The 11,695-nt window shown below is 33.6% G+C and overlaps 6 protein-coding genes across 6 annotated transcripts; 3 read left to right on the top strand and 3 right to left on the bottom strand.

Moving 5' to 3' along the window:
• Positions 1–201: 201 nt before the first annotated feature.
• HOM3 (aspartate kinase) lies at positions 202–1,821 on the top strand (the record flags this gene model as incomplete). The annotated part of the gene is made up of 1 exon (XM_020220305.1): positions 202–1,821. One exon carries the CDS (start codon positions 202–204, stop codon positions 1,819–1,821), a length of 1,620 nt encoding a protein of 539 aa, XP_020073886.1.
• Positions 1,822–2,108: 287 nt separating this feature from the next.
• On the bottom strand, positions 2,109–3,083 carry GVP36 (Gvp36p; the record flags this gene model as incomplete). The annotated part of the gene is made up of 1 exon (XM_020220304.1): positions 2,109–3,083. The coding sequence occupies one exon, from the start codon at positions 3,081–3,083 to the stop codon at positions 2,109–2,111; it is 975 nt and encodes a 324-aa protein (XP_020073885.1).
• A 2,680-nt stretch (positions 3,084–5,763) lies between these two features.
• TUB4 (gamma-tubulin) lies at positions 5,764–7,323 on the top strand (the record flags this gene model as incomplete). Its single annotated transcript, XM_020219889.1, has 2 exons — positions 5,764–5,813; positions 5,874–7,323. Exons 1-2 carry the CDS (start codon positions 5,806–5,808, stop codon positions 7,321–7,323), a joined length of 1,458 nt encoding a protein of 485 aa, XP_020073884.1. The 5' UTR covers positions 5,764–5,805.
• Positions 7,324–7,600: 277 nt separating this feature from the next.
• Positions 7,601–9,230, top strand: ARO9 (aromatic-amino-acid:2-oxoglutarate transaminase). The gene has a single exon (XM_020221923.1). It carries the CDS (start codon positions 7,624–7,626, stop codon positions 9,205–9,207), a length of 1,584 nt encoding a protein of 527 aa, XP_020073883.1. The 5' UTR covers positions 7,601–7,623; the 3' UTR covers positions 9,208–9,230.
• Positions 9,231–9,622: 392 nt separating this feature from the next.
• Positions 9,623–10,768, bottom strand: HYPBUDRAFT_154151 (uncharacterized protein). Its single transcript, XM_020221922.1, has one exon. The coding sequence runs from the start codon at positions 10,727–10,729 to the stop codon at positions 9,671–9,673; it is 1,059 nt and encodes a 352-aa protein (XP_020073882.1). The 5' UTR covers positions 10,730–10,768; the 3' UTR covers positions 9,623–9,670.
• Positions 10,769–10,887: 119 nt separating this feature from the next.
• On the bottom strand, positions 10,888–11,598 carry HYPBUDRAFT_150750 (uncharacterized protein; the record flags this gene model as incomplete). The annotated part of the gene is made up of 4 exons (XM_020220303.1): positions 10,888–10,930; positions 11,027–11,166; positions 11,224–11,402; positions 11,448–11,598. 4 exons carry the CDS (start codon positions 11,596–11,598, stop codon positions 10,888–10,890), a joined length of 513 nt encoding a protein of 170 aa, XP_020073881.1.
• Positions 11,599–11,695: the final 97 nt, after the last annotated feature.

Genomic DNA, 11,695 nt, shown 5'->3' with positions numbered 1-11,695 from the left:
AATTTTTCAAAATTTTCCAAATATAATATATATAATGAATCATTCCATGATTTAGAAAGATACATTCGATCTTATTTACTTAAAACACGTTCACTGTTGCAGGGATTTCATTACTTAAATTGAATAATTGAAAATTTTATTCCTTAAATCACATTTTATGTTTTACGTTATATAACTTCCCGATATTACAATAATTTCATAATGTCAGTTCAACCTCCTTTATCAGCTTCTTCATATAACTCTGTACTTGATTTAAAGTCTGTTAGCTCTTCCAGTAATGGATGGGTTATTCAAAAATTCGGTGGTACCTCCGTTGGGAAATTTCCAGAAGATATTGTTGATAATATTGTGAAAGTATATTCTAAGAATTACAGAGTTGCAGTTGTTTGTTCTGCAAGATCATCCAATACTAAAAGTGAAGGGACTACCTCTAGATTGTTGAAAGCTGCAGATTTAGCTTCTGAAAATGGTGATTTCAGATCCTTATTAAATGTTATAAAGCAAGATCATGTTGAAAATGCTGAACAACGTATTTCTAATAAAGACTTTCAAAATGAATTGATTAAGGCTACTGAAAAAGAGATAAGTAGGGCCGATGAATTATTGAACGCATCTCAAATCATTGGTGAGATTAGTAGTAGAACTTTGGATTCAATCATGTCAATTGGTGAAAAATTATCTTGTTTATTCATGTCCTCGTTGATGAAAGATCATGGTTTACAATCTGTTTATATTGATTTATCTGATATCATTCCTTTAGATTATGATTTTTCAAATGGGTTTAATGATGATTTTTATAGATTTTTAGCTGTTCAATTAGGTCTTAAGATTAGTTCATTACCTGAAGATGTTGTACCTGTTTTAACTGGTTATTTCGGGACTGTACCAGGTGGTTTACTTAATGGTGTTGGTCGTGGTTATACTGACTTATGTGCAGCCTTGATTGCAGTTGGTGTTCAAGCGGAAGAATTACATGTTTGGAAAGAAGTTGATGGTATATTCACTGCTGATCCAAGAAAAGTTCCAAATGCTAGATTATTAGATAGTGTTACACCTGAAGAAGCTGCAGAATTAACCTATTATGGTTCTGAAGTTATCCATCCCTTCACTATGGAACAAGTCATAAAAGCTAAAATTCCAATCAGAATTAAAAATGTTGTCAATCCAAGAGGTAATGGGACTGTTATATATCCTGATAATTTGGGTAGAAGAGGTGAAGCTACTCCTCCTCATCCTCCAGCTGCTTATGAAACTTTACCTCCTAATTATCTCGCTCATTTAAAGCAAAGATCAGCTACTGCTATTACTGCTAAGCAAGACATTGTTGTATTAAATGTTCACTCTAATAAAAAGACTTTATCCCATGGGTTTTTGGCTCATATCTTTACCACTTTAGATAAATATAAATTGGTTGTTGATTTAATTTCAACTTCAGAAGTTCATGTTTCTATGGCTTCTCAAATTCAACCTGACCAAGAAACTAACTTGAAAAATGCAGTCAAAGAATTAAGAAAAATGGGTACGGTGGATATTACAAGAAATTTGACTATTGTTTCATTAGTTGGCAAACAAATGGTAAACCTTATTGGAATTGCTGGTAATATGTTCAAAGTTTTAGCTGATGAAAAGATAAATATTGAAATGATTTCTCAAGGTGCTAATGAAATAAACATATCAGCAGTTATTAACGCTAAAGATACTATAAGGGCTTTAGTATCCATTCATGCCAGATTATTGGAAGGAAAATATACTGATGATAGTCAAGATAATTCCAAGTCTGCAGTTGATACAAGATTAGAATCTTTAAAGTTACAAAATTAATTCATGCCCGTATAGATAATTCATATTCGATAACTTGATTTAGGTTATAGATGCTCTTTTTAATTTTTCTTTCTTTTTATTGTATTTATCATAATTCCGTCATCTCTTATTTATTGCATTTCGTATAAAAATATCAATTATTGTAGTATAATACTTATTAAATACCATTAAAGTAAAAAAAGAAAAGGCATTGACAAAAAAAGTCTAATGAAATGAGTGAATTGAAAAAACAAAAAAAAAAAAAAAAGAGAGAATAGAGGGAATAAATGAAGGGAATAAATACAAAATTAAATATCAAAATCACCGGATTCTCTACTTCCACTATTATTCCCACTTGATAATTTTGAATTTTCATCGATTAAATTCTCAAAATCTCCAACCATTCCACCTAATAGTTCGGTAGCTAATTTATGATAAGCCAATTGAGCTTTAATTAATTCCAAGAATTCTTCTAATGGTTGAGCGTGTTCCAAAACATTTTGCATGATATTAATAGCATCTTCAACACTATTAGCAAATTCATCTTCGGCATTCTCCATTGCAACCCTCAATTGAGGTTCTTTTGAAGGATTAGAACAACCAGTTAAGTTAATACGAGCTAAATCGTAATCAATTCTTTTATCTTCCACTTTCTTTTGGATATTATTACTTTGAGAAATTAATTGACGTAAAGTGGTCGTTAAAGGTTTATTGAATTTTGATTTAATCAATTGATCTTGACCTAATCTAGCATTAGCAATCTTATTCAAGTTGGATGAGTATAAATCTAATCCTTTAACTAAAGGATCTTGATCTTTGGAAGTCGAGGAAGTTAAAATTGATCCATCAGTAGCTCTAGCCAAAGCATGGTATAAAGTTTTTGGTGGTTTGAACTCACCAGTGGTTGGATTGATTAAAGCTGCTTGTGCTTCAGCTGGAGTTGTAGCTTTAGATAAATTAGACACTCTATTAGTAAAGTTTCTACCAAATTCACTAAAAGATTCTTGTAAATTGGTTGGATAATCATAAGATTCATTTTCATAATTATTAGTGATTTTTAAAACATTCTTGTATAATTTTTCAATATTATTACATTTATCGGCCAATTCTAAGTACTCACTTGGTAAATGGCTAATATCGTCAACATTGACCTTACCTATTCTTTCTTGAACTAGTCTAGAAGTTCTTTGGGCCATTGGTAAAAATTCGTTATTGAATTCATTGGAAAATTTGTCCCCCAAATTCTTCAAATCTTTGGTAAAATTAGCAAAGTTAAATGACATGATGCTTGGATCGACTTTGTATAGTACTATTGTTCGTTATTACAAGAAGAATATCTAATTGACTTCGTAAACCTCTTGAAAATGGTCGGTATCCTTTCAAGGGGCGCAAGAATCAGTGTTTTTTTTTTCGGTCTTTTTTTTTTTGGTTTGTTAGCGCTGTTCTTTTTTTTTCCGTAGTATGGTGTTTTCTAATGGAAAAAATCTAGAAAGGTTGTTGTAATATGCAACCATATCGTAAAATTACCGTGAACGGAGTATTTATTGTAGGATGTGCTACTGGGGGTATACTCAGAAGTTGGATTGAGTTCATTATTCAAGCATCACTTTGGGTCAGTTTTGTTGAAAGTTTGCAAAAATCTGGAGAATACTTTGGAAATTTGGGGGAAGTTCAAGGTATTTGGTAGAATTTAATCGAGAGTTAACCAAAGGCTTACCCACCCAGATGTTAGAGTTGGGATTTCTTTATTGGGCTTGGACTCCTTGGTCAAGCTTGTTTCATGACAAAGCTGGGTAACTTGGCAACGGATCCTGGCAGAGTAGAATCAATACTACCAATTATAAAACTAAGGGCTCATTCAGCTTGATTTTCATGATATACAGCTTGATTTTCATGATATACAGATCTCTATCCTATATAACATTTTCTTCACAATAATGAATATCCAACGTAAAGATTTGCAGTCACTGCAGTCTTCCGTTTTTACAGCATCCACTTGATCTGTTAGATGGCTTTAATAACTGCCGTGTCTTGCTGGGTAATCACACAGATTTTAACGCACGCTACAACTGTTCTGGTAAGATAATTAACTACCAAGATCATCCTAAGTTTTACGAGACTTATATTCCGTACGATTCAATAGCTAACAATGATACTAACAAGTTGTCCTCAAACCTAAACTCTGATTATGTTATGTTTGATAATAGTACGAGTAGCTTGGTATACAATAAAGTCATAGACTTTAACCAAAGCTTAGCTAATTTTACAATTGAGAAGAGGAATAATATTGGCCAGCAGATATTAACTAACGTTTGTTCTAACTTCACAAGTTTCATAGAATGGTTCGCTGACAAAGTAGTAACCTTCTTTAAAGAAGCAGGTGACGAATTTGAAACTTCCGAAACATGGCCTAGACATATTGGTTCTGGGCATTTAGTAGCTTTTGAGGTTTATGATAATAAGAGAAACGGTCATACTTGAGATACTAATGCAAAGATAAAAAGTGGATGTCAGACCATGAGCATTTCTGCGGCACGTTCTGCTTCAGGTTAAACTACGGATCAGGAAATTGGGAAGGATTTATCAACATAGGAGTCGAGCGGAAGATAGAAGGTGTGACACAGTGCACGGGCGGTGCATTTACTTACTCCGATGAATTATGTGAATCGTGACGAACTTTGATCGTAGATAGCGTATATGAGAAGTGTAAAGAAGAGAAGGTAAAAAAAATGTTCTTTAATAGTAATATCATTCGATTGTCTATAGTCCACGCATAATCTTTTAGAACCATCTTTCTTTTTAACAAAAATAACTGGGGCACCATAGGGTGAGGCTTTGGGTTCAATATAGCCTTTACTAAGTAATTCTTGAATTTGTTAATTAAGTTCTTGTTTATCATCATAACTAAGACGATATTTAATAATTAATAAATGATTTTCTGCAGAAGTAGTTTTTAAAGCTCTCTTTGTTTTAATGGAACCAGCCATTAATATCTCTCTTGGATCGTCACCTTTAAAAGTAGAGGAACTTTTGTTCGAATATTCGGTTTCAGTAGAAATTTTTTTGACTTAAGTCTTTATCAGCATCAGAATCAGTAGAAACAACAGATTCCAGTAGGTCAATAACTGGGTTGTCTACATTATATGGCAGTTCAATATCACGAACTGTATTAGTTTCAAGGTCAATATAGTCGTTATATTTTTTATAAAAATCGATTTCAGATACACATCTTGGGAGGAATCGTCATTCACGAAAAAGGATCTAGTATCCAAAAAGAATCCAAAATTAAGAGAAAGTTTAACACATTGTTTGATGGCTTTCAAGCCAGTATCCCAAGCAGCACGAACTTCAAAAGGATGTTCGGTTTCATAAGTTGGTAAATTTAATTTATTAAAATTGGAAGAGCAACCAGTATCAATAAGACATTTAATAGTTAATTTATCATTTAAAATAGCAGTAATTTCACAAAACAGAGTAACAACAGGTAACAGTTTATCAGTTTCGAAGTCCAGAGCATCAAAGTTTTTTTTTCGACGTATAAGAATATATATTTAATAACTATTTACTAATATATACCTAGAGTAGGAAAGACTGTGTTTAGTCAAGAAAACCCATGTTGAATTAAGTGATGTGATAGAAATGGTTGGTGCTGGTTGAGTAAAAAAAAAATTCATAAAAAAGTGATTTTAAACATAAAATTGCAAATAAAAGCTCTTAGCAACCTATAAACAAGAATCGTCATACAATTCGGGCGTCTGGCGTAGTTGGTAGCGCGTCTGCCTTGCAAGCAGAAGGTCACCGGTTCGACTCCGGTGTCGTCCATTCTTTTTGCTGATTTTTTCCATGTCGCGACATTTTTGTCACTACTAAACAAGAATGTCGCCCTCTGAAGCGCGTCTCAAATTGTTTTTCGTTTTGTTTTCTTTTTTACCTTGTTGTTTTGAATGTAAATCTCTGATATATCTTGATTTGAAAAACACCTCGATAGACGTATCAGAATTAGCCATGCCTGGGTATGTAAGATTTTTATTGGTATTACTGTGGTTATTTGGGAACTTTACTAACTTATTTAGGGAAATAATAACGTTACAGGCTGGACAATGTGGGAATCAAGTTGGTATTCAATATTGGAATCAATTGGCAAATGAACACGAAATACTCTCTGATGGGACCCCATTATCCTATTCCAATGAAGACTTACAGTTTGAGACTAGGGAAAATCAGTCACAGAAGTCTAATATTAGATCAGATAGGCCAGACTTGTTCTTCACATTATCAGATGATAATAAATATACACCCAGACTGATAATGATAGATTTAGAGCCTTCTGTCATAACAAAAGCCACTAGTGCCCTACCAATGCTAAACCCTAGGAACATACATCTAAGTGAGAACGGAGGAGGGGCTGCAAATAATTGGCAACATGGATACCTGTATGGATTGAATCACCAAGAAGATTTGACAAATCTAATTGACCGAGAATTGGATAAGTGTGAGAACCTATCAACTTTCCAGCTATTTCACAGTGTTGCTGGTGGTACTGGGTCAGGGGTTGGAAGTTTATTATTGGAATTATTAAATGATCGATACGGATCTAAAAAAATCATTAACACATTTCTGATATTTCCATCAAATGAAAAAACTTCTGATGTCGTTGTGCAACCTTATAATACCATGTTAACTTTGAAAAGGCTCATTGATTTCAGTGATTGTACTTTTGTTTTTGAAAATGATTCTTTAAACTCAATTGAAAATTCAATATTTGGCAGTAGTAATAAACTTAGCCGAAATAGTGCATTTGAAGGAACCAATAAACTTATTTCACATATAGCAACATCAATATCAAACCCTTTCCGATTCCCGAGCTATATGTATAGTTCCAATGAATCAATTATATCGACATTAGTACCAACACCTGAATTAAAATTTTTATCCACTTCCGTTGCACCAATAACAAATATTCTTCAAAAACAAAACACTTCATTTACAAGTGGTATAGGAAACGCCAATTTAAATGAATATGATATAATTTTAGAATTATTAAATGATAAGTGTAAAATGAATAGAGTGAATGATCCAGTATCATATATTTCAATGATGAATTATTTAATAGGTAATAATCTAAATCAATCAGAAATTAGAAAAGGTTTAATTCGGGCATCATCAAGAGTTAATTTTGTTCCCTGGACTTCTGCATCAATTCATTTAGTTAATGGTAGGCCTCCTCATATATCTACTACAAACAATAAGAAAAATCTACACGGAATTCAAATATCAAATAACACTTCCATAGTTCATGTCTTCAGTAAGATCGTTAAACAATATGATTTATTGGCTAAAAGAGCTGCGTATATTAATTACTACACTGAAAGTAATGATCATGAAGAAAGACTGAGAGTTATGGAAATGTTTAATGAATGTCGTGAAAGTGTTGTTAATGTCATCGAGGAATATAAATCTTGTACCTCCTTAAATTACCTAGAAGATGGCTTATTAGAAGACGAAGATGAAGATATTGTATAATTTATAATGATTAATTTACCAAATTTTATACCAATTTCGCAACAACAATCGTAAAAATAGCTCTTTTGATTACTTAAGTTATATATCTGACTCATCACTAATCAAGTATTTGGCAGTCTATTCACGCATCTGACACGGGATGATTGAATCTAAGATAAGGAGTGTCTTGTGGCTCTGATTGTATAGATTCGGTGCGGAAATAAAACCCCAAATTGCGCACAATGGATGCAATAGTAGTATATAAATGCCCTATCGTCTTCTTCTTTTTGATAACTTACAAGGTTAGAACTCAATCATATCATGTCTCATTTGTTATCCGAAAGGGCAGCCAAAAGAACAGTTAGCAGTTTCATCAGCGGTGACAGTGTTCCTCCTCCTGAAGGTTATAAACCCCACCCCAATACCCTTCCGCTCCACTGGGGTATGCCTAATGAAGGGTTCTTCCCGGTTGATTCAATTGAACTCAACATTATTGATTATCCTTTTCAAAAATCTTTAGCTTTGCCTGTGACTAATGCTTCATTAGAATCACTTCAGCCAACACTGTCTGCCAGCCTAAATGAATCTCGGCTTACAAATGGACATTCTGCTACAACTCTGTCCGTGGATGATTCTTTGAGAAAGCTTAAGATCAATAAGGAAAATTCAAAAGTTGTAATTTCTAAGTATTCCGATAACAAGTATATTGATCTTGCTCATGGGTTACAATATAGTGAAAATGCAGGACTTCCCCAGCTTCTTAAATTCACCGAAGACTTTATCCATCGCGTTCACAAGCCGGCTTATGAAGAGTGGAGTACTATTATTACTTCTGGGGCAGGTGACGGTTTGAACAAAGCTGCCGAAGTCTTATTAGATGATGGAGATATTATCTTGGTTGAGGAATTTACATTTACTCCATTTTTGAAAAATATTGAACAAGCTGGTGGAATAGCTGTTCCAATTAAGATGGACCTCTCTACAGAACCCGATAAGAGCCAAGGTATTGATTTAGGATACCTCACCGATTTATTAGAGAACTGGGACGAGAGAATACCTGAATATAAAGGTAAAAAACCAAAAGCTTTGTATACAATTCCTACAGGACAAAATCCAACTGGTTTAACCCAAACTTTAGAATTCCGTAAAAAGATTTATGCATTAGCAGAGAAATATGATTTTGCAATCATTGAAGATGATCCTTATGGATATTTAACTTTACCCCCATACCAAAAGCCACAAGGTTTTGTTAAATTAGACGAGTTATTGACCATTGATGAATACCTCAAAAATCATTTAACTCCCTCCTACGTGACTATAGACACTAGTGGTCGTGTGATTAGAGTTGAAACTTTCTCCAAACTATTTGCACCTGGTTTAAGACTTGGATTCGTAGTGGCCCATAAAAAGTTCATCAAAGCAATTGATAACTATGCGGCTGTGGTCACTCGTCAACCTTCTGGTCTTGCCCAGATAGTTCTTCAAAATACCATTGAGCAAAAATTTGGAGGAGTTGACGGTTTCATCAATTGGTTTTTGAAATTAAGAGTTAGCTATATCCATAGAAGAAATGTCTTACTTAACCAAATTTACGAATCCAAAGCTTATAAAGACAAATTAATTGAGGTTATAGATCCAAGAGCGGGAATGTTTGCTAGTCTTGTTATTAACTTTCCCCCAGGTACAAATGTCTACGAAAAAATCTTCTTGCTAAACTGGAAATTTTCCCATTATGGTGTTGGTGTTGTTCCTGGGTTCAACTTAGCAGTAGATAAGGGAAACAAGAACGTAAACTTTTTTAGATTAACTTATGCCCCCTCGCCCAACGACGACTTGATCATTGAAGCGGCAAATAGATTAACCAATGCGGTATCTGATTTTTTTGCCAAAAATTTAGAATTCTAAGTATTTTGAATATACAAAAAGGCAATCTCTACTCTCCTTGTAAACCAGTATGAATATCTTTATAGAGTAAAAGAGTAACTTGGCAGTAAAAAAATTTCCAAATTAGGTAAAGCACCCAAAATAGAAATTCGCAACTTTTCACAACTACATTTGGTGATAATTCGAGACATAAAATATATTTAGAGCGTTAACGTAAAGCCATTTTTTGTAAAGTAAATAAAATTAATAAAATAATATAAGTAAAGAGAAACTTAAACCGAATATCAAGCCATTAACTCGAGCAGAAAGAAAATCCTTATTTTTTTTTAAAAAAAGATACTCAGTTAAATAGAGGTATTAATAAACATGAGTATTGGTATTGTTTGATGAATTGAAGTTTAATAATAATAAGACCTAGAGAAGGATGAGAGCCAAAGTCGTAGTTTAGAAATAAATAAATAAACGATTTAAAGCATCAGCCCATTTAATGGTAGTTTCTCTTTCTTCTCTTTTTACATTTACCACCACCCGAAGTTGAAGTACTGGTAGAAGTAGTATTGGTTCTAGTTGCAGTAGTGTTAGTGGCAGTGTTAGTAGAACCTTTAGTGGTGGAAGTAGCAGTTTTGGAGGTAGTTCCATTAGGGTTAAGAGAGGTAGCATTAGTATCACAAGTACCAGAGGCAGCAGCCAAGGCATTAGTAATAACAGTCTTCAAAGTGTTAACAGTAAAGAATTCTCTGAATAAATCTGGAATCAAAGAAGATTGAGTCAAAGCGTCAATAACATCACCAATGGTGAGACTACCTGATTTGAATAAATCAACAATTAAAGAAGCACCATAGGATAAGAACTCTTTATCAACAAGTAAACGCTTAACCAAATCAGAAGCAAGACCAGATTTAGCCAAAGAGTTTAATAATTCATTGATGAAAGAGTCAGAAGTAGGATCACTGGAAGCAGCAGCATCAGTAACAGCACTACCAGAACCAGAGCTATCAGCTCTAATTACCAAGTCAGCAGTAACCAATTCTCTCTTAGTAGCAGCAGCAGAAGAAGAAGAAGAATCATCACCAGTAATTAAAGATTCAATAAGTTTATAAATTTGAGTATAGTAATCACAATCATTAATGATATCTCTAATAACGGTAGCAGCTAAATCAGATTCATCCAAAGCAGTGAATAAAGTAGTTAAATTAATAATATTATTTTTAATCAACCATTCAATAGTATCAGTAAGAATTGGTTGTAAGTTTTGATCATCAACCAATTTTTGAATAAATTTAGCAGCAAAACTGTTAGTATTAAGAAGCTCTAAAATTTGAGTAACGATAGTATAATCTCTTTGAGCCAATTCAAGTTGTTCACGTTCAGTAAGTAAACTTCTCTTTGATTTCAAAGCAGCAATTTCATTCAATTCAGCAATTAAGTCAACTTCTTGTTCTCTTCTAGTAAGCTGAACATTGGTTTCAATATTAGTTGGAGCAGCAAGAACTGAAGTGGCAAGAGCCAAAGCGAGTGTAGTAGTAGTAACTGATAATTTCATGGTGAACCTATATCGAAAACCTCAAATCAGAATGAAATTTTAATGACAATATCTTAAGCCTATAATTATTTTATTTCCTGGGCTACTTTCGATGGATATATATACAAATTCCCAACTAAAGGGTTTTTTCATTCCTATTACTTCCCTTATTATTCCAACTATAGTAACAATAAGTTGCGAAAAATCTCTAACAAAAAACCGCTAAAAAAAAAAAAAAAAAAATCATTACATGCCCCAAATAGGAAATTTCATTGGATGCTTAACTTAAGAATAAGACAGGCAACCAAAACAACTTACCAAACAAAGTAAAGAACTATTCTCCTCAGTGTGAAATCCTTCGAAGTAACATAAGTGAGTGAATTGGGGTACTTGTTACCTGTTTGAAGGAATTCGGCTTGTGTTTTACGCAGTTGACAATTAAGCATCCTCTCAAAATACTACTTGATTTAGTTAACAAGTTGTAGCCCAAGCAATATCATCGTAAATTTACTTACTGGAAGGAAATGGACTTGCAAAATATGGGTGGAGTCCTGATTTTCTACTTTTGGATAACAACTCATATTACTTATATGATGGAACATGGCACCTCTCCAACTACAAGCACTTCGAGGATGGACGCAACATGATAATGCTTTTGGGTACATATACTTGTTTATTTCTACATCCTCCAGTTCTAGAATACCAGGAGTTACTTCATTCGTCTTCCCTACACACTCACGTAACCTCCTACCCTCTTCATATGTATCCTCTTCACACTCACGTAACCTCCTACCCTCTTCATATGTATCCTCTTCCTCCCACACATCCGTGCCTTTTCTTCCGGCCGGTTGAACAAGGGCCAAAACCAATTCAGCCATATCTGCCGGCATCGTTTACAATGAACGGGCTGTTTACCACTAGATCAATGCGCCGAATATTCCTTCACTTCTGTTCCTCAATTACAATTGACGATATCTTGTAAGAAAA

This window comes from Hyphopichia burtonii, assembly GCF_001661395.1.
Source record: "Hyphopichia burtonii NRRL Y-1933 unplaced genomic scaffold HYPBUscaffold_9, whole genome shotgun sequence".
Lineage (NCBI taxonomy): Eukaryota > Fungi > Ascomycota > Pichiomycetes > Serinales > Debaryomycetaceae > Hyphopichia > Hyphopichia burtonii.
The sequence above is the reverse complement of the archived record's forward strand: the minus strand, read 5'-3'. Positions and strand labels throughout refer to the sequence as shown.

Bases quoted from the DNA above. Each gene is read 5' to 3' on its own strand.
- ARO9 (XM_020221923.1), top strand. From the start codon at position 7,624: ATGTCTCATTTGTTATCCGAAAGGGCAGCCAAAAGAACAGTTAGCAGT.
- HYPBUDRAFT_154151 (XM_020221922.1), bottom strand. From the start codon at position 10,729: ATGAAATTATCAGTTACTACTACTACACTCGCTTTGGCTCTTGCCACT.